Source organism: Phoxinus phoxinus (assembly GCF_949152265.1).
Source record: "Phoxinus phoxinus genome assembly, chromosome: 6".
Classification (NCBI taxonomy): Eukaryota; Metazoa; Chordata; class Actinopteri; order Cypriniformes; family Leuciscidae; genus Phoxinus; species Phoxinus phoxinus.
This window is the reverse complement of record NC_136881.1, coordinates 2,734,203-2,755,056: the sequence shown is the minus strand read 5'-3', so window position 1 is coordinate 2,755,056 and position 20,854 is coordinate 2,734,203. Positions and strand designations below refer to the sequence as shown.

Sequence of the window (20,854 nt, the reverse complement as noted above, 5' to 3'; positions counted from 1 at the left end):
TATCACCAACAGAATCCTGAGCGAATGCAAATGTGTAATTAAACATAAAATTACTTGCCATTCACCAGATTGAGTTTCAACTGTGTGGTCCCACTCGTCGTCTGGCCTTGAACATGCATGCGCGCGGAAACTGTGTGTCGTTTACACGTCATCAAATTGTATTTTACATTAACAGAACTTAAAATTAAATTATTTTTGATTAACTGAAAATGTTAAACTCTGACAAGTCATGATAGTATATTGAATCAATAGGCATAATGTGTGTGTCATCCAAGCTCAATAAAATAACAATTACAAGTAAAAAGTCTAACAGTATCTCTGTCACGACACACACACAAGACACGAAGATCCAAGTGCAGTATTTTAATGGGGGAATCCGTACTCACGATCAGTCCAGGCAGGGGTCAAATACCATGTAAGCAATCCAAAAACACAAGACATGAACAGTAACAGGCAGCAACAGGAACGGAAGTGTGGGGACATTAAACAAGGACTCCGTGACATGAACTGAAACAGACAGGGTATATATACACACAGACCTAACAATGAAACGGGGAACAGCTGGGAACAATGATGACGGGGAACAGCTGAGTGCAATGGACAGTGATTAGTGCAGACAAGGATTGTGGGGAATGCAGTTCATAATGTGACAGACACCGTGGGGAACGAGGACCTCTAGTGGATACCCGGGGAAACACAAACCAGACACTGTGACAATCTCAGAACTTGATTTTTTATTTCACAACAATATATATATTTAAGTAATGACTAAAGGTCCTCTGAATTAGTTTTTAGAGTGTACTATGTACTTACATTGAAATTAATAATTTGATACAATGGACTTATTGTGTACATACTTGTTTTTACATTGTACTTATATTTTTTAAATAACTGCATGTAATTACAGTGGTAATTAATGTATGTAATTACATTTGTAATTACACAGTTGACCCTTCCCTTATACCTTAACCCACCCTTAAACTTAACCATACCAGCACACCTGTCCCTATCACACCGAAATAGCAGCAAAAGTGTTTTACAATAAAACATGAACACAATAAGTAGGGGAGAGCCGGGACGATTGAAACGCGGGACGGATGAAACATTGCGATTTTCTTGAAAACCACTCACGTCATGTACGTCATATTTCTTCAACACGTATAACACGCAATGCCTACCAGACCCGCGAAAACATTTCTTCTTTACGTCATGCCGTTTTGGATTTAAAGCCGGAAAGCTGTTTTTGAGTGCAGTAAGTGAATTCTTTCGTGCGGTACTTTTTTTTGACTGACAAGTTGTATTTATTGTTTCATGTGCCATTGTAATGATAATACAGCAGGTGTATTAGTACTGTAACACACCCGTAAGTGTGCAATATCAACGTTTTTTAGTTTAAGGGAAAAACAGGTTTAACTGGCGGGATGCGCTGTCGGGACGGTTGAAACAACGCCTCCTGCCAGTTAAACCTGGTCATAGGAAAACCGCTGTTAAGGCTATTCAACTAGTAAACACTCGATATGACTCAAGGAAGAAGTATAAGATAATTAATTGTAAACGGATTTGTCTGTCTTCGTCAAAATAGCCTATTAGAAAGATTACACAAAATGCGCATAGGCTTATCGCCTATGTTTGATGGGTGATAGAACAAAATGGTTCAAATGAGCCTTTAAATTAAAATAAATGACAAAATATGTTTGTAACAATATGTACACAAGTTACTTGTCAGGTGTTGTTCATAAAAACAAGCATTAGATGAATAGTTGCCGTTTAAACTGTTATGTTTCATCCGTCCCACCCCTGTGTTGCAACCGTCCCGCTCAGGTGGGACGATTGAAACAAAGCACAACTACCGATCAAAGTCAATTTTTACTTAAATCATTCTATATTTGTACCGAATAACACATGATACTAAGAGAACACATATGTGAGTTGTTGATCACACACACACAAAAAATCTATCTGTAACCTTATCGTAGAAAATGACGTTTATCTGAAAAGTGTTTCAACTGTCCCGCCTCTCCCCTACATAGTACTTAAAGCCACTTAAAGTGATAGTTTACTTTAAAATTAAAATTCTGTCATCATTTACTCACCCTCAAGTTGTTTCAAACCTGTATTAATTTATTTCTTCTGCTGAATACAAAGAAAGAAATTTTGAAGAATGTCAGTAACCAAACAGTAGTCTGTACCCATTGACTTCCATAGTAGGAAAAAAAAATACTATGGAAGTCAATGGGTACAGACTACTGTTTGGTTACTGACATTCTTCAAAATATCTTTCTTTGTGTTCAGCAGAAGAAATAAATTAATACAGGTTTGAAACAACTTGAGGGTGAGTAAATGATGACAGAATTGTAATTTTAAAGTGATCTATCCCTTTAATATAAAGTGGGACCAAAAAATTTAACTCAACGGCTGGGTTTGTCCATATTTGACCCAAATTTGGGTTGAAACAACCCAGCATTTTTTAGAGTAGCGCGGACAAATGGTCAGAAGAATACAGATCCTATTTATTTTGCGCTAGCATGAAGCTGCAGTTTCAAAATACATGAATTTCACTTACGAATAACAGTAAAACGCTGCAAATGTTTTTTTCTTACACTTGAAAGGCGATTTACACCTTTACAAATCTTCTCTTGCGCATGCAAATTTAGTTTACGCTTGCAATATGTATACTTTCAGAAATCTTACCCTGCGCATGCGATTCTTTATGACATCATATTACCTTCATAGTTTTGGACAATCTTACACAAATCACTTCAGTGTTAAATTATGTTTATCAAATGGGATGACTTTATTACTTTCTTCTCAAAAAATCTTCAATTCCAAAAGTATAAGCAAAACTACAGAAAAAGCAAATGTTTTAACCACTTTAATGCAGGTATTTGACCGTTAAGACAGACCTGTTGATCTGCTTTATCAATGCAGAAATGTTTTCTAAAAACACTGTCAATTGTTGCAACTTAAGCAACTTAAAAACATACCTGCGATCCACTACTAATGATGAGAGGCTAAATAGCATCGCTGTCCCAACACACACCATGATCATTGATCTTAGAAGGCAATATTTTCATATTTAAAAACAGCAAAAGGAAAGACACTTTTGGTATTTTCTAAATCTTAAAAGTAAATCTAATAATCTCATTGCTTTTTAGGGTTGGTTTTAAAGTGACAGTTCACCAAAAAAAAAAAAAAAATTCTGTCATAAATTTTTCGTTAATTTTCAGAACACGAATGAAGATTTTTGTGATGAAATCTGAGAGATTTCTGTCCCTCCATTGACAGCTACGCAACTAAACTACTTTGATGCTTCAAAAAGTTTATAAAGAAATCATAAAACTAATTCATGTGAATTGAGTTGTTTAGTCCAAATTTTCCGAAGAGACTCGATCACATCATGTGATGAACAGATTTGTTCATCTGTTGGCTTTTATTCACATTTGAACATTGATCAGCGAACATAAACAGAAGCTCAACCAAACCTGCAGCATGAGAATGAAGCTCATTGGTTCTTGCTGATGCTCAAACGTGCTGCGTAACATGAGAATGAACATGTTCTCGATTGTCAAGCGAACATGCTTGAGCTTATTTACCACAAATGAGATTGATGAATGTTTATGTGAATAAAAGCCTAAATTCAATCTGTTTATTAATTAAAGCGATCGTATCTCAGAAATGTTTGGACTAAACCGCTAAATTCATATGGATTAGTTTTTTAAAATCTCTTTATGAACTGTCTAAAGAGGGACAGAAAGCTCTCAGATTTCATAAGAAATATCTTCATTTGTGTCCCGAAGATGAACAAAAGTCTTACGGGGTTGGAACGACATGAGGGTAATTAATGACAGATTTTTCATTTTTGGGTAAACTATCCCTTTGACTTTTGTATTTGTATAAAGAGTTTACATAGTGTAAAAATAATTTTGTTCATTAGCACTAGAATAAATAAAAAAATTGACCATTGAATTGCTTAGGGTATACAAAGAAGGGTAATTTTTATTGGTCATGGGTTTTAATTTATTTGAAATATGCTGTCTCCTTAAACATTTTTAGTAGGGGTGTGACGAGACACTTATCTCACGAGAGGAGACACGAGATTAGGTTCACAAGACGAGAGTAGTGGGTTCTACTTTACGAGTATGAATTATCAAATCCAGTTGGTACTCAACCAGAATAATACTTATTTGTAATACTTTTCCGTGGGAAAATTGGGGATGTGTAGTTGCTGCCTTTTACCGCTAAGTAGCGCTACAATTACAGACTTTGAAAAGTGTCAGTTTATTCTCTCTATTACGCAATATGCCACCGGCTCATTGAGAGCAATTGAGAGCTGGTAGCAGATAAATTCAAGTGAAACATTGTAGTTAAACGAATTCATAATCACAATATTGAAATTACAGTGCAAATTTAGAACTGAAACAAATGTAGGCTTCTATCATTGCATCAAATTTAAGCAAAGTAGACATTGTGTAGACAAAGTAGACGGTCGATGTACCAGTCTGTCGTGGTGAAGAAGGCTCAGCTCTCGATTTACCGGTCAATCTACGTTCCTACTCTCACCTATGGTCATGAGCTTTGGGTCATGACCGAAAGGACAAGATCCCGGATACAGGCGGCCGAAATGAGCTTTCTCCGCAGGGTGGCTGGGCGATCCCTTAGAGATAGGGTGAGGAGCTCGGTCACTCGGGAGGAGCTCAGAGTAGAGCCGCTGCTCCTCCACATCGAGAGGGGTCAGCTGAGGTGGCTCGGGCATCTGTTTGGATGCCTCCTGGACGCCTTCCCGGGAAGGTGTTCCGGGCACGTCCCACCGGGAGGAGACCCCGGGGAAGACCTAGGACACGCTGGAGAGACTATGTCTCTCGGCTGGCCTGGGAACGCCTCGGTGTCCCCCCGGAAGAGCTAGAGGAAGTGGCTAGGGAAAGGGAAGTCTGGGCATCTCTGCTTAGACTGCTGCCCCCGCGACCCGGCCCCGGATAAGCGGAAGAAGATGGATGGATGGATGGACATTGTGTGCCCAATTTTTCTATAATTTAGAAAGGTATGCATGTAAAGTTAGCTTGTCCTGCACCCCCACAATAAAGCCTGAACTGCCCCTCCAAACCCCCCCACAGGCTCTTTGAGAGGAGAGAAGCATCTGAGACTGACTTAAAACAAAGAGAAGTCGCAATTCACACTTAAATATCGCAACAATATCGCAACATTTCGACAAATACATTATTTGATCTGTTTCTACATTTAATTAGTACGAGATTTTCACTCTTACCTTGTCCTTTCCTCATTGGGAAGCGCTCATACACATGATAGCTAAACATGTTTGAGTAGATCCTCTGTGCCTCTCGGTTTCATATGGATTACATAATCAGATAACATATATTAATTTTTTAATAAACAGATAGCCTACAAACAGATACAGATGGTACTCAACCAGAATGCCTATTACCGCCGCGCCAGCCACCGCGGCAAAACGCGGTAAAAATAATCCAGTCTCATTTCAAAGTCATTCGCGAAATGACTGCCAGGTGGCGCAAAGGGACATTGTGCAAAACAGCAGCTATTGCCATATTTTTAAATGTAAGCGGGGTTAATGTCAATTAACAGATGAAATAGGCTACTATAGAACATTGTTTAGGACAGAAAAATAGAATCATAATTTAAAAATAGAGACGAGAACAATATAGCCTTTATTTCATATTGTAGCCTACGCCTAGACGTCGGTGGGCGACATAAGCCTATTGCCCGTTGGGAGCAGCGTGGGAGCGATAAAAATAAATAAATAATAATTGATAACAAAAATAAATTAGGTGCAACAGGGCTCCAGACTAACTTTTTTCCCTAGGAGCACAGTGGCCCCTAACTGAAAATTTTAGGAGCACAACCAGGAAATTTAGGAGCACACACCGTAAATCAACATACTAACCAAATATTCACATTTCTACTAATTTCCAGTGTATTACTAATAAATACTTTGATAATAGATGCAGAAATTACAATGCCTTTGCGCTCTGATTTAACGTTACAGCCTCTTGTCTTCTAAAAGCAACCGGCAATTGATTTATTAACACCGCATACTCTATGCTTTGTTATTAAATAGAGTATTGTGTTTAAACTGTGAAGTGCCTGCACTGTCGGCAAACTTCGTGTTCCCCGCAGTTATGGGGTAGCGACTGCAACATTCGCAGTTCATGGTATTCGTCTCCTTACAGTACTACCTCAACCAGCTGAATTCTCGCAGCCAGTCTTCCAGAAGATGGTGGTTCGGCCTTTTTTGCCACTAAAACCTCTCACTCTGAATCATCATCCGACTGTGACACTGTACTAGGGCTGCAACATTTCAAATAGCTCACAGTTCAGTTTGTATCACGGTTTTAGGTTCACGGTTTCGGTATGATTTCGGTGTTATGTTCAGGGGAAAAAAAGACTACTGTCAAAAAAATTAAGAAATAATCTAACCACAAGCAAAAGCACAAATAAATACAATAGAGCAAAGATAGCCTAGCCTACTAATAAAATAAACTATGCTTTTCAGGTAGGTCTAACATTAGTTTTCAGGTACAGAAATTGAATAAAATAATCAAATGTAAAATAACATTGCATATTTGACTGTATAAATTAAAGATGAATCCTTATTAAAGTTACAAAAGCTATTTAATTCAGAGCTGATTCAGTAGGCCTACACCGATACTGTGAGTGTCTTTCTTCATACATGTTCACTTAAGGCATAACAGATACTATGTCTGCTAGGATACTCATCAAGACGGACATGTTGACTTACTTTTTGTGTGAATTTGTCCATTCAAGAGCAAGACTTGAAAGATAACTTGAAAGATAATATTTGCGCGCTGTCCGAGATGAGTAACCTACGCATACACATAGACACGAGCGCGCGCACACACACACACGCGCGCGCACAAATCTAGACGCGAGTTCTCTTTCGCGTCTTGCTCTTGAATGTTTGCATTGGCAAAATAAATGAGTTTAGTTTAAACACCGATGGTAACATCTGCAGTTCAGGTCTCGCCTGCGCTCGTGCGCTATCAACTCCCGGGTGATGACGGCGTAAATGACAGGTCATGTTCGAGCATTTGGCACTCACATTGAACAATGCACAAAGAGTAATCGTTTTCTTCACGTTTTTTTATTATTATCGCTGTTGTAATGTTTTATTTGAGAAGCCAGCAAGTGAATTTAACTGGCACACTAGCCACAGAACGTGTCAATAGTCCGCTTGCTCGTTGGTCAGACGCACATAGCAGGTTGTGATATTTGTCTCCGTCTCCTTCCTACAGACGTTTAAACGCGCGCTCGATTATCTCTAGGACCCTCCCCCTCCACACATTAGCCACTTACAGTGGCCATTCCCTATTCTTCTTGCACTGCCACACATTCCGGATTCATTGATAAGCCCCTTCCACGTTTAACGTGTAAAAAAAAAAAAGAAAAAAAAAGGGACTAATTTACTGGTCGCACATGTGCGACTGGATGTAAAATTCAGTCGCACACTCTCAAATTTTGGTCGCAAAATGCCTGTTTATTATAGCCTATTATTAATGCAGACAATCAACAAACAAAACTTTTTTCATACAGGATAGCCTTTTTTTTTTTTTTTGGTTCCTAGCCTATAAAGAGTTTGTAAAAACATGTTTTAAAGCAAGGTGCGATTTGCCAGGGGGACGGGGATTTCCTTCAGGTCAACATCCCTGCTTCTGCTGAATTAGTTTAATCCCCCCTCCCTCCACAGTAATCAATGCTATAAATTACTTCACCAATAGACCATATAAAATATATAAAATAAAGATATGCAACATATGCACGTTTAAACGACAAACAATAAAATCAGAACCAGTTTCAGTTACGTTCATGGTTTCAGTGGCCGCATGCACAGCTTTCAAAATGTCACAAAGCGTTTTGAGATTATTTTGAATGAAATATTGAAGTTTATAATTAAGTATTTTGGCCCACCACGCCGAGTGGCGCTATCCATTGTTCTAAAGTCGGGTTTTATTCTAGCATGTTGAATTAGTGTTCGACAGACGCGGCGGCGTGTTCATTTGGATTTATTTTTCTCATAACAGCTAAAATAACTTAATAGGCTACTCCGTAGTTTTTTAGTCATACAGATCAGAGTAGAGTAGCCTACATCGTTCAAAACTGTAAACTTTTATTCATATTAGGCTAACGAAAAAAAAAATCTGTCGTCTCTGTCTCCGGGAACTGCGCGTCACAAAAATGAACCGAAAGCCACTTTCCTCCGCTCAGTCACGATAAGAAATCGGCTATGTCTAAAGCCTTTAAATGTCTAAATATTTAATAAATGTTATCTGATTAGGTAATCCGTATGAAACCGAGAGGTGCATAGGATCTACTCAAACTATTATGTGAGCGTTTCCCAATGATGAACGGACAAGGGTGAAAATCTCGCTATAATTAAATCTAGTCTAGGCTAAATCGCCCTGAATTAAATTGTAAAAACAGATCAGATAATTTATTTGTCGAAATGTTGCGATGCTGTTTCATTTAAGTTCATAACTATTCTATAAATGTTATTTAGTTTAGCAGCAGCACGAAGTACGTGGTTCGAGATTTATATATCTCGAAAGTGTGGTGATGGCGCAATGGATAAGACACATGCCTTTGGTGTGAGAGACCCGGGTTCGAATCCACTGTGAGACACCAATGTGTCCCTGAGCAAGACACTTAACCCCTAGTTGCTCCAGAGGCGTGCGACCTCTGACATATATAGCAATTGTAAGTCGCTTTGGATAAAAGCGTCAGCTAAATGAATAAATGTAAATATATAAAAAAAATAATAATAATAATTCACAAATCGCATGCACCCTGGTTGTAAGGATCCAAAGATCCCCGTGGAATTTAACATTGAGTTGAACATTGTATTCATGACAACAAATGAACATGCGTTTGTATTTAGGTTTGCTTGGAAAAAGCTGGCCCAAACCGAGGTAGCGTTTTATTTCTTCAATTATTGAAATAATTAAATGTTTAGTAATAAACTTTTATGACAGAAATATTAGCCTACTAGCCTACATGTAGCCTAAATAATTAAATTCTAAATTGCTTATAAAGCAGTGCAGGGAGACTAAATAAACTAAAATAAAAGAGATCCAGCGCGAGAGAGAAGCAAAGAAAAACGCATGATCTTAATTTATGTTGCTTTGAACTATTTTCATTTTGTAGACTAGCCTACTGTTTTAATTGTTTATTTAGCTGCAATTTATTTGGCAATACAAATTTAAAATGTCGCAAGAATAAGATTCTGTTTCTTACTTAGAAAATAAACTCTAACTCGATGCAAACCTGTTTTAAATAAGTAAACTGCCCCCAACACTTTATTTAAACCTTTAAATGTCCAGGATCTGTTTTTAAAAATTTCTTCCTTTGCTATGGCGGGTATCAATGTCAGTCATCTCAATTTCGTGAATGCAGATAATTTAGCAGATTAAAGATAGCTTCATCATTTTCATTTTCTGACGCGATCGGCTGATAATCTTCCTTCATCAGTTTTGTCGTCTGTGCAGCGGCTCTACTCGAATGTAGCAAATTTCTGTTGTAATGTGCCATTGATAATTAAACAAAACGCTTGACTTCAATAAACAGTTACATATCTAAGCATCAATAATGGTAAAACATTTAACGCTGTCAGCCAAAGCTAGTGAGATTCGATCTCGCATCGCTTGAAGCTTGTGCTGTTGCGTTGACCACTGCGCTATCATCGGCCCGCTGTTAACATCACGTCTTATGCTCTTGCAAAGCCTCATTGATGTAGCCTAATATTTTTCTATTGTAATGTTTTGTGTTGAAATGTTTTCATTATTTATTAAATCTATTACATTTAATTTCTGTCTTGTGATTTATATGAATTTGTTTAACTACATGTTTCACTTGAATTGATCTGTTAGTACCACATTCCAATCACTCTCAATGAGCCGCGGCGCGGCGGCAGATTACGCAATAGAGAGAATAAACTGACACTTTTCAAAGTCTGGGATTGTAGCGCCTCTTAGCGGTCAAAGGCAGCAAATACACACCCGCAATTTTACCGCCGCGGGAACGGCGGCGGTAAAAGTATTATTCTGGTTGAGTACCATCTGTATATATAAATATAATAGTTCACTGTTCAGTCTATATGTATGTATAATATTTAGACTATAACTTGTATATTATCGTTTGTTTAAACAACATTAACAACATTTTCTTTCTTTATTTAATAATAAAAGTATTACTTTATAACATGCAGTTTCAACTCCACCAAATCTTAGGTTGTTTCATTATTGTACAGCAAATTTCAATAGCTCGTGGTTTGATTTTTCATGTTTGTTGTAGGCTTATTTGGAAATGACCATAGTTGTAGTATTTCTTCCTTACCGCGTTGGGCATTGTGATGTAATGTGAATGTAGCAGTGGATAATTTCACCCTTACGCTCCGGCATGGTGATATCGCGATTCGCGAGACAGCTTTTCACTCAACGAGAAATCTCGTCACACCCCTAATTTGCTTTATTTATGGTTCTACTCGCATTTGTTCTGGCACATTATATTCAGTATAAATTAATATTAAATGCTAAATTTTTATTACATTTTAACTTATCACATTTTGCCCCACCACTTTTGGAGTAGTGGTGCCACCCCTACTACTAGTTAATAGTAAATGAACACAAATTTACAATAGGTATGTTGAACGATACAGTACAACTTATCGAAATGTATATGCCTCATATATAATATCGAGACCACAGTTCCGGCCGAGGGTGTAGAAGCTGTCCTCCTGCCTGAGACAGCAAGTCCCTGCATTGAGGAAGACACCATGTTGTCCCTGACAGCAACGCCATGATACTCGCGTACCATGTTTTCCCTGGCCAGCGAGGGGCCACTAAAATCGATCGGACCAACCAACACATGTTTCGAAAATGAATATAGGGAATCGATTTTAACGGCTTTCAGGACGCAGAATGCGCGGCGCTGGCCGCTGGGTTCACCGTTGCGCTTCAGATACAACGCGATTTGCGCGATTGAACTTTGACCGCGGTGTGCGCACCACTTGGTCGACCCAGCAACAAAACGTCTCGCGCTATCTGTAGCCTATTGAATGGCTCGCCATTGAACCGCACAGTCCAATGGCATAGATCTGACCAATTGTTGGTGTGTTTTGGAGGTAAAAACAAAAGAGCTGCTTTCACAAAACAGAATGTCTCGCAAGCCATTAAAATGAATGGGTCTCATAGCGCCGCGAATGCCGTGCCCTGTCTGAAAGGCGCTTTCTCTCAGAGTGCGTCCAGCTCGTCACGATACGCCCGCAGCGAACGCGCATCACACAGCAACTGCAGGTTCTGATAAACACACATAACAGCAGATTATAGCCTACTTCTGCAAAAGGTGTCGCCAGTATTTAGAAAATTTCAAGCATAGGCTACAGATAGCTTACAGACTCGGGCTACAGGCTACGTAGGTGAAATTTGTTTGACATTTCTAATTATGAAAACAGCCATGTTAAAGCCTGCAGTAATGTTTTTCATTAATGTTATGGCAGTCCACTCTGCTTTTCGAGAATGTTACACTCCTGTTTTTCACAAAAGTGACAGCCCTACATGAGACATCCACCAACAGTAGTGCGCTGTTGTCTGTTATAAAAAATAAAAAAACAGCGGGCACTGCATGTTTTCTGTAGACGCAAATCCAAATAATGTATATGATGCTCTTTTAGTGCTGTCGACCATTCTCCACTTACAGAGCTCCTTATGCACATATTTTAAACCTGATGTTAATGTGGCTGTGTCCTTTCTTTCTTTATGTATTTCTGAGATTAAAAAATGGATGCCTGTAAATTTTCTATGTCTAAACAGTGACAAGACGGAGGTAATGCTCATTGGTTCACCACACCAGCTACATAAGGCTGGGTCTCCAACTTTAAGTGTAGATGGTTCTACACTTAAATTTCAAACAAAATAAAAAAATTTGGGGGTGATATTTGATACTAATTTAACTTTTGTTCCTCATGTTCAGAGCACTGTCAAGATCATTTGAAGATCATTTTTTCATCTAAGAAATATAGCAGATTGCGTCCTATGTTGTCACTCCCAGTGACTGAAAAGTTAATTAACATCTTTGTATTTCTCGCATTGATTACTGCAATGCTTTGCTGGCCGGGGTTTCAAAAGCTACCCGTAACAAACTACAGTTAGTTCAAAATTCTGCCGCTCGAATCCTGTCTGGAAACAGGACAAGGGATCATATCACTCCTGTATTGGAATCTTTACACTGGCTCCCTGTCAGATTCCGTGTTGATTTTACAATCCTTATGCTTACCTATAAGGCTTTGCATGGACTGGCACCTCCTTATCTCTCTGAGCTTTTAACCCCTTACACACCAGCACGTGATCTCCGCTTCTCGGAAGCTGGCCTTTTAATTGTTCGCCTTACTCGCTTAAAATCCTTGGGTGATAGGGCTTTTTCTTCGAATGCTCCGAACTTTGGAATTCCCTGCCAGTTGAGATTAGGCAAGCTGAATCCCTTAGTGTTTTTAAATCATCCCTTAAAACTTATTTGTTTAGGGTAGCAAGCTTTTACATAATTGTTCGTAATTGTCATAAAATTATAATTATAATTATGATTAATCAAACATTTCATGATATATATATATATATATATATATATATATATATATATATTCCTAATTCTGTTTTATCATGTTATACTCTTGTGAAGCGCTTTGAGATGCTACTTTTAAAGGCACTATAGAAAATAAAGTTTATTATTATTATTATTATTCTGCATTCTGAATTAATTACAAGGACATTCATCAAACAGAATTCGGCAAATAAAGTAATCCGTGCTGGAAAAATGTATAGCAAGATAGTCAGTTACTATGGTAATGTCTTCGATTTTTAAAAGAGACTGCTGTCTAACTTTGTGAACCCTTTTTTTGTTGTTGTTAGTTTCCTGGGGGTAAATATGCAAAATGAAGTGAGTGGGGTTGAGACAAACAGACCAGCATCCCAAGATCCCCAGGCAACAGACAGGTATGCACGTAGCACCAGTTTAGGCACCATCTAGCAATGGATGTCAATCTGTTTACTTAATCAACTTAGCAACATCAAAATGTAGATCTGTGTGCAGGTATGATGCTTTATCTGAATGAAATACATACAGTGCTGGTCAGAATGATTTGCCCCCTTGGTAAATATGATCAAAGATGGCTGTAAAAAATAAATCTGCGTTGTTAATCCTTTTGATATTATATTAAAAATCTAACCTTTCATTGAAGTAAAATAATTGAAAGTGGGGGGAAATCACATTATGAAATAAATGTTTTTCTCCAAAACACGTTGGGAACAATTATTTGCCCCCTTTTATTAAATATGTTTGAAACCTCCTTTTCCCAAGATAACAGCTCTGAGTTTTCTCCTATAATGCCTGATGAGTTTGGAGAACACCTGACAAGAGATCAGAGACCATTCCTCCATACATAATCTCTCCAGATCCTGCAGATTCCCAGATCCATGTTGGTGCTTCTTCTCTTCAGTTCAGCACACTCATCTTCTATAGCGGGGGTACTCAATAGGCGGACCGTGGTCCGGATCCGGACCCAGACACGATACAATTTGGACCGAAGCCAAAATAAACAACATTATAATTTAGTCATGATCCAAGCGAGTTTTCATTGCGTGATTTCGCGCCTATATTGTTTTCCAACTAGATGTGGTTTATCTATCTACTCTGTGTCCAATCCAAAGGACTCTGAGCTGTAATAACTGAAATCACCATAACAACTCACTCACTCACTCGCTCGCTGGCCGCAACGTCTGTGGGACACGCAGGTTGTGTGTGTCATTCACAACAACGCAAGCGCTAATCCGTCTGTGAAAATCATTACGTGCTCAAAACCTGACAAGAAAAGAAAAGTTGATTCTGAAAATCGTGAATTTAAGACGGAGTGGACTGACAGTTATGCATTTGTGCTGCCGGTGGGGAGCACAAAACCAATGTGTTTAATTTGCAACGTGACGGTTGCCATCGTCAAGAGTGGTAACGTGAAACGTCATTATGACTCAAAGCATGGACACTTTGATCACAATTACCCCCTAAAATCCGAGGTAAGGGCCAGAAAAATCAAACAACTGCAATCATCATACCAAACAACATGCAATGTAATAGTTAGATCAGCCACCCAACAAGAGCGCAAGAAACCATTCTCTGACTCAGAGATTGTGAAGGAATGCATGAATGAAATAGCGATTGCTCTGTTTGAGGGAACTCAAAAAGATGACATAATACAAAAAATAAACCAAATATCTTTGTCTGACTCCACTGCTGTAAAGCGAACTGAAGTCCTTGCTGATGATTTGCTTGACCAAATGAAGTCTGCAATAAAAAAGGCTAAATGCATTTCAGTGGCTTTGGATGAATCCACAGACAACACAGACAATGCACAACTTCTGGTTTTTGTCAGATTTTTTGATGAAGAGAAAGGAGAATTCTGTGAAGATGTGTTAGGCCTCACAGCCCTCCATGGACACACAAGAGGGGACGATATTTATGAAGCACTGATGCAGATGTTGAGAGACAGAGAGATAGATCTGAAGCATGTTATTTCCATTGCTACTGATGGAGCTCCATGTATGACTGGAAGATAGAGGGGATTAGTGGCACGCTTGAGAGCTCATCACCCTGACCTCATTGCATATCATTGCATAATTCATCAGATGGTTTTGTGTGCCAGTCTTGGAGAAAAGTATGCAGAGGTCATGACAACAGTAATGAGACTTGTGAACTTTTTGAGGGCATCATCTGCTCTGCAGCATCGCTTGTTGCGCTCATTCCTAACAGAGGTGAATGCAGAATTTGATGATTTGCTCCTCCACAACAATGTCCGGTGGCTTAGTAAAGGCAAGGTACTGGAGCGCTTTTGGACTTTACGGAAAGATTTGGAAACCTTTCTGTTGGATCAGAAGAGTGCAAAAGCAAAACAATTTGTGGAATTCATACAGAATGAAGAAAAAATGGAAATTGTTGCATTTCTATCTGACATCACCTCCCATCTCAATGATCTGAACATGAAGCTCCAGGGCAAAAATAACACAGTGTGTAACCTCACATCAGCTGTCTGTGTCTTTCAGAAGAAACTGGAGCTGTTCAAGTGTGACTTAAAGCAGGACCTGCTTCACTTCCCAAAGCTTTTGAATCAAACAGCAGGAAAACATCATCATCACAATCATGCTGAATTCCTGGACAAGCTGATTGAAAATTTCCAAACTCGCTTTGGAGATTTCCCTGTGGGAAAACAAGTCTTACTATGCATGGAAAATCCATTCCTTGTCAAAAACATTGCAGAATTTTCAACTGAAGCCCTGAAAATCTGCCCATGGGCTAGTGCTGCTTCTCTTCAATCAGAGATTATTGAGCTTCAGGAAAACCTTGCACTGCAGGAGTCTCTCTGTGACCCTACCACCTTCTGGACTAAGATGGTCCCTGCAGCAGGTGTTCCTTCCTTGCAGAAGATGGCCCTTCAAATTCTCACCATGTTTCCCTCAACATACTGTTGTGAGTCTGCCTTTTCAACCATGAATATGGTGAAAAACAAATACAGAAGCACCCTCAGTAATGAACACTTACATCAGTGCCTCCGCCTGGCCCTCACACCTTTTATGCCCAAGTTTAAAGAACTGGTGGCACAAAAAAGGTGTCACTTTTCACACTAATAAAGCCAGACCACATCCCCTTTTGTACATAGTTTGAACGTTTTGGGGCATTTACCACCTTTTTTGTTTGAGTTCTGTTTTTGGATTTTGAACCATCACTGTTCCGGACCCTGGACGTAAGGAAAATTTGGTAAGTGGACCTTTTAGGTTTCTTATTGAGTACCCCTGTTCTATAGGGTTCAGGCCAGGGACTGGGATGGCCATTGCAGATCTTGGTTTTGTGCTCAGTGACCCATTTTTGTTTTGATTTTGATATTGTTTTTGGATCACTGTCCTTTTGGAAGATCCAAACACGGCCAGTTATAAGATTTCTAGCACAGTCTGTTAGATTTTTATTTTTTTATCTGTTGGTATTTGATCCAATCCATGATGCCATGTATCTGAACAAGATGTCCAGGACCTCAGGCAGAAAATTAGGCCCACAGCATTAAAGATACAGCAGAGTATTTCATTTTACACATGGAGTACTTTTTTATCCCTGTGTGCACCAAACCCATCTTATGGGGTTTGCTGCCAAAAAATATTTTTTTTTGTTTCATCTGACCATAGAACGTTTGAAAAGTACCTGACACTACTGGCACTTCAAACGGGACGGGTTATATGGTCAGATGAAACAAAACAAATAGCTTTTTTTGGCAGCAAACACTTAAGATGGGTTTGGTGCACACAGGGATAAAAAAGTACTCCATGTGTAAAATGAAATACTCTGCTGTATCTTTACTGCTGTGGGCCTAATTTTCTGCCAGAGGTCCTGGACATCTTGTTCAGATACATGGCATCATGGATTGGATCAAATACCAACAGATAAAAAAATCGAAACCTAACAGACCCTATAGAACCCCATAGAAGATGAGTGGGCTGAACTGAAGACAAGAAGCGCCAACATGGATCTGGGGATCTGGAGAGATTATCATGGGCGTGAATTATCATGAATATTGATGTGTTTCACACCTGGGAAGACAAAAGCCCTATCAGGTGGGACTGTGAGGGAACTTGAACAAAGAATGTGGACAGATTAAAATAATGGCTTTTTGATTGTTTGGATTTTTTACAACACAAAAAGGCACATTATTGAGCACACTGATCTAAAAAGACATGTGAACAGTCTTACACCTTTGTGCCATTCCTAAAACACTTCCTGTTCATCATACCTTTCATTTCCAAGGTGTTTGCTTTTTCATTTTACCATGTTCATGTACTGAGGCTTGTGTGAATGTTTACACCATCAGTGGCATCTGGTCCCTGTAAAAACTAGGGCTGTGTTGAAAAAAATCGATTCACCAATTCTGAATCGATTGTCATATTAATTTCTAAAGATCGATCCGTAACTCAGAGGATCGATTTAATAATAGGCCTACATTTTCCCCATAAACACACTGAGACATGGCGACCGGTGGCGCTGCTAATGCGGTTTCTCTGAATCCACTTGTTGACCAGAAAGGAGGAAAGAGCCGTTCACATAGCGCGTTTTTTGCGCGTGCAAATTCGTTTTCCAGGCGCGCCTCTGTTCATGGTTGCATAGCAACGGCAGACGCAACGGGAAAGCACGCGCTTATGGAGAGGAGAAAGTGGTGCAAACTGCGCTCTCCATGATGACGAGGAAGTATCATCAAAAAATGTATTGATTTCTAGCCCTTGCATTAGCTTTACTACTAGATATATTCATTGAGATGAGAAATAAAAAGCCGCCCTGTACAGCTACGATCAGCCGTTCGGCTGAGCTTTCCATGTTGTTACGGAAAGGCCGCTGGTTTTTGTCACATGACCTGTTGAGATGCATTGAAGTGCATCTCACTGAATTTGCACGCGCATAAAACGCGATATGTGAACGGCCCCTAAAGTGGTATCGTGTGCGGTTGTATCTTTAAAAGGCCTTTTAAATATGAACGCAGTTTTGGATTAAATAAAAGGACAGTCAAGTCAAATAAAACACGTTTTATCTCCTGTTTAGTTGGTAACACTACAATAAGATACCATTCATTAACATATAATGCCTTATCTAACATCAACACATTGAGTGAACAATACATTTTTACAACATTAATGTATGTGTGTGAATGTTATTTAATACAAACACTTGATTGTTCATGAACAGTTAAAACTTTTTAAAAAAAATATAAGATCGAATCGAATCGAATAATGATAATCGATTCAAGATCTTGAGAATCGGAATCGAATCGATTCTTGAAATTTGAATTGAAACCCAGCCCTAGTAAAAACAACAACAAAACAACTGTGAACATGCTAATATCAGGAGAGACTATAGGGCTGCACGATTTGGGGAAGAAAATCAAATTGTTAATTTTTCTCGTGAAAATTGCTATTTAAAATTCACAAAAATTAACATCATGGGCCGGTTGCACCAGCTGGACGTAAAAAAGTTGTGTTTAAGCTCTACGCTGGACTTGGTTACTTCCAGCTTTCCAATTAATATTTACACCTGTTGCACCATCTAAAAACGACTAAGAGCAGTTATGCTTAGCGTAGACCTTGCGCGGACACGCTTTCATGTTCTACCGCACTGAGAATTGAGATGCAGTTCACGTTACTATGGTTACAAATTTGAATTTATTGGCTGCAACGAATAGATGACAACATGACTGCTGCTGAGCTGAAAAAAAGAAAAAGAAAATACTCAGATTGTGAAACAAGAAAATTTTTACTATTCAGTAAGTATGCATATTTTGGTATGCAAGCATTGGATTGATAAAATCGTAGAGAGATTTGCACCTGCAGTGCTGGACAGCGCTCTGTTCCCGTCTGTTTAGTGTTGTCACTGTGGTGATAATTTGTTGATTAATTCTAACAATTCAACCCTGCTGAAACGAAAACGTTGAATAAATACTCTGGTGCGGTCTCTCATAACTCTTTCAAACAGGTGATACAATATATTCGGTTCCTGAAATATTTGGTTCGAATGGGTGGAGCTACCTAGCCTGACTACGTCAGACTTCGTACTTCCGCTCAATTTCATTTCGCTTCTGTACTTAGTCTGAGACATCGACATGTCTCTCAGTTTTCCTCCAGCCTGAAAACAGCCGGCCAATCAACGAACAGAGGGCGGACTGAGAGCCGTGACGTAGACGCTAAGCGCCGAGTTTGAGATTGGGGAAATCGAAAACGACCGCGGATAATATCATATTATGGAGACAGACAAGGGATGCAATTTGCTCTGTTGTGGAGAATATTCCCGAAATATTAAATACAAAATAAAACATTTTGAATGGAGGTGATGTCGATATGTGATATCTAGGTCTCTTTTATTTGTCGAGCTCGAACTGGCACCCTTTTGACAGGTCAGTGTCTCCTTTTTTTTCCAGTTCGTAAATATTGCCATGTCATGCTGTAATCTTGCAATTAAGTTGCAGCATTTCCGACAGACTCGAAATGAACAAAGAGCTGTGTTTGACAGAACTAATCCTAACTTTGACAGTTGGCTGCAAATATTTTCCTGTTTCTCTTTACTGTCAAATAATAGTTTAGAGGCCCCGATTGTGCCGTGGATGCGTAGATTTACATCACATAATCTACAAAAGTCGTTGACAGCCATGTTCACTCCGGTATTTCTGTCGATGGTTTCGTTTTCGCATTATTTATAATGTGTTTACAGTGGCAGTTCGATGCTGCTGAGCTGGCGCATAACCAAACGTTATGTGATTGGCTTACGGGTAACCAATGATTTTATACTTCAGACGAGCCCCCCCCCCCCGCGATAAAGAAAACACTTTTCAATGATGCCATGGCAGACTCTGTCTATGAAGCAAAGCGAAGTAGCAGAGTTTGGTATTACCAGGCTAGGAGCTACCATGAATATTCACAAGACCATAGTGTGGGCGGGGCAACCAACAGGCGAGTGGAACAGAAATTATTAGCGTGAACGCCTCAAAGCGCCTCAGAACGAAGCAAAGCTTAAACTACAAATATATATTTTTTAAACAATTCATCGTTTTTGTAGCATGTGTTTCTCAGTACTCTGTTTTTAACTGAACTAATACAGACCTGATCCTGTAGGAAGCGTTGGAAGACAACACACCTATTTACAATAAATACATATTTCTCCAAATTTCTCCCAGATTAGTTCATTCTATGATATAGAACTGTTTGTTTCTCATGAATGACTGAGATTAAGCTTTTTTAATTCAACCTATAATTTAAACGCTATTTTAATAATACAGACAACTTTGGGAGACAGAATACAAACACAATAATATATTTGTAAATATTTATTTAAACATGGGAGAATGAGAAAGTTTTGGAGAAAACGCAATCTGAGACGCTCACGCTAATCATTTCTGTTCCACTTGTAGTAGGCCTATTGGTCGCCACGCCCACGTTATGGTCGCGTGAATATTCATGGTAGCTCCACCCATTGGAACCAAATATTTTAGGAACCGAATATATTGTAACACCGGCCCCTGGTTTGTTGTGCATTGTAGGCATATTCTTGTAGGGCTGCATAAAATAATAATAACAATAAGAATTATTTATATTTTACAGAAATGCAGGCGACCTATAACGAGAAATCATTAAAAATTAAAAAAATTCAGTACTGTTCTGCCTCTGTTAGAGGCTGTGAATGATTCATGATGGACATTTGCTTTTATAAATATTATATAATTTTGTGATTGTTTGATATTTTGTTTAAGTTTTGTTATTATGCACGTTCCTATGTGAGGACATTTTGACACATTTCCACGAGCGAGGCGCGTTGGGTAAAAGTAAATAACGAGCTCATGGCGCAGTGAGCACTCAATCTATGTTTATGTTATTAATCTGAGTCAATCCTAGTGGTGGGCAGATCGAGGCTTCGTGAAGCAATGAAACAGTTGAACCAAATGGGCCATATTGTTACGAGGCTTCGAATCAATCCGACACCCGTCTCAACGGTGACACCTGTGGTCACTTGCAGGTGTTGATCTGAAACAACCTTGACGAGCCATTAAAAAATGAGTTGTTTTTTTATTATTGTATTTTTCTAATATGTGAATCTTGTAACCTATAGGCTCCTCACTGTGCATAATGTTAATTTGGTCCTGCAAAATGAATATTAATAAAATAAATCAAGCCACAATGTCTCACTTTTTTAGAGATTTTTATTCAAAAATATTAATTTCTCTGCTGTGGAAGGACTTAGCCTACTTCTT

At 38.9% G+C, this 20,854-nt stretch overlaps 1 protein-coding gene across 2 annotated transcripts in view; it reads left to right on the top strand.

Annotated features, from left to right (window-relative positions):
• LOC307000975 (F-actin-monooxygenase mical1-like) overlaps positions 1-20,854 on the top strand; it is a 154,512-nt gene that overhangs the window by 54,167 nt on the left and 79,491 nt on the right. For both annotated transcript variants that reach the window (XM_079617018.1, XM_079617017.1), the window contains exon 8: positions 12,948-13,031. In XM_079617018.1, coding sequence (XP_079473144.1) covers positions 12,948-13,031 — 84 coding nt within the window. The remainder of the gene's footprint in view (positions 1-12,947; positions 13,032-20,854) is intronic.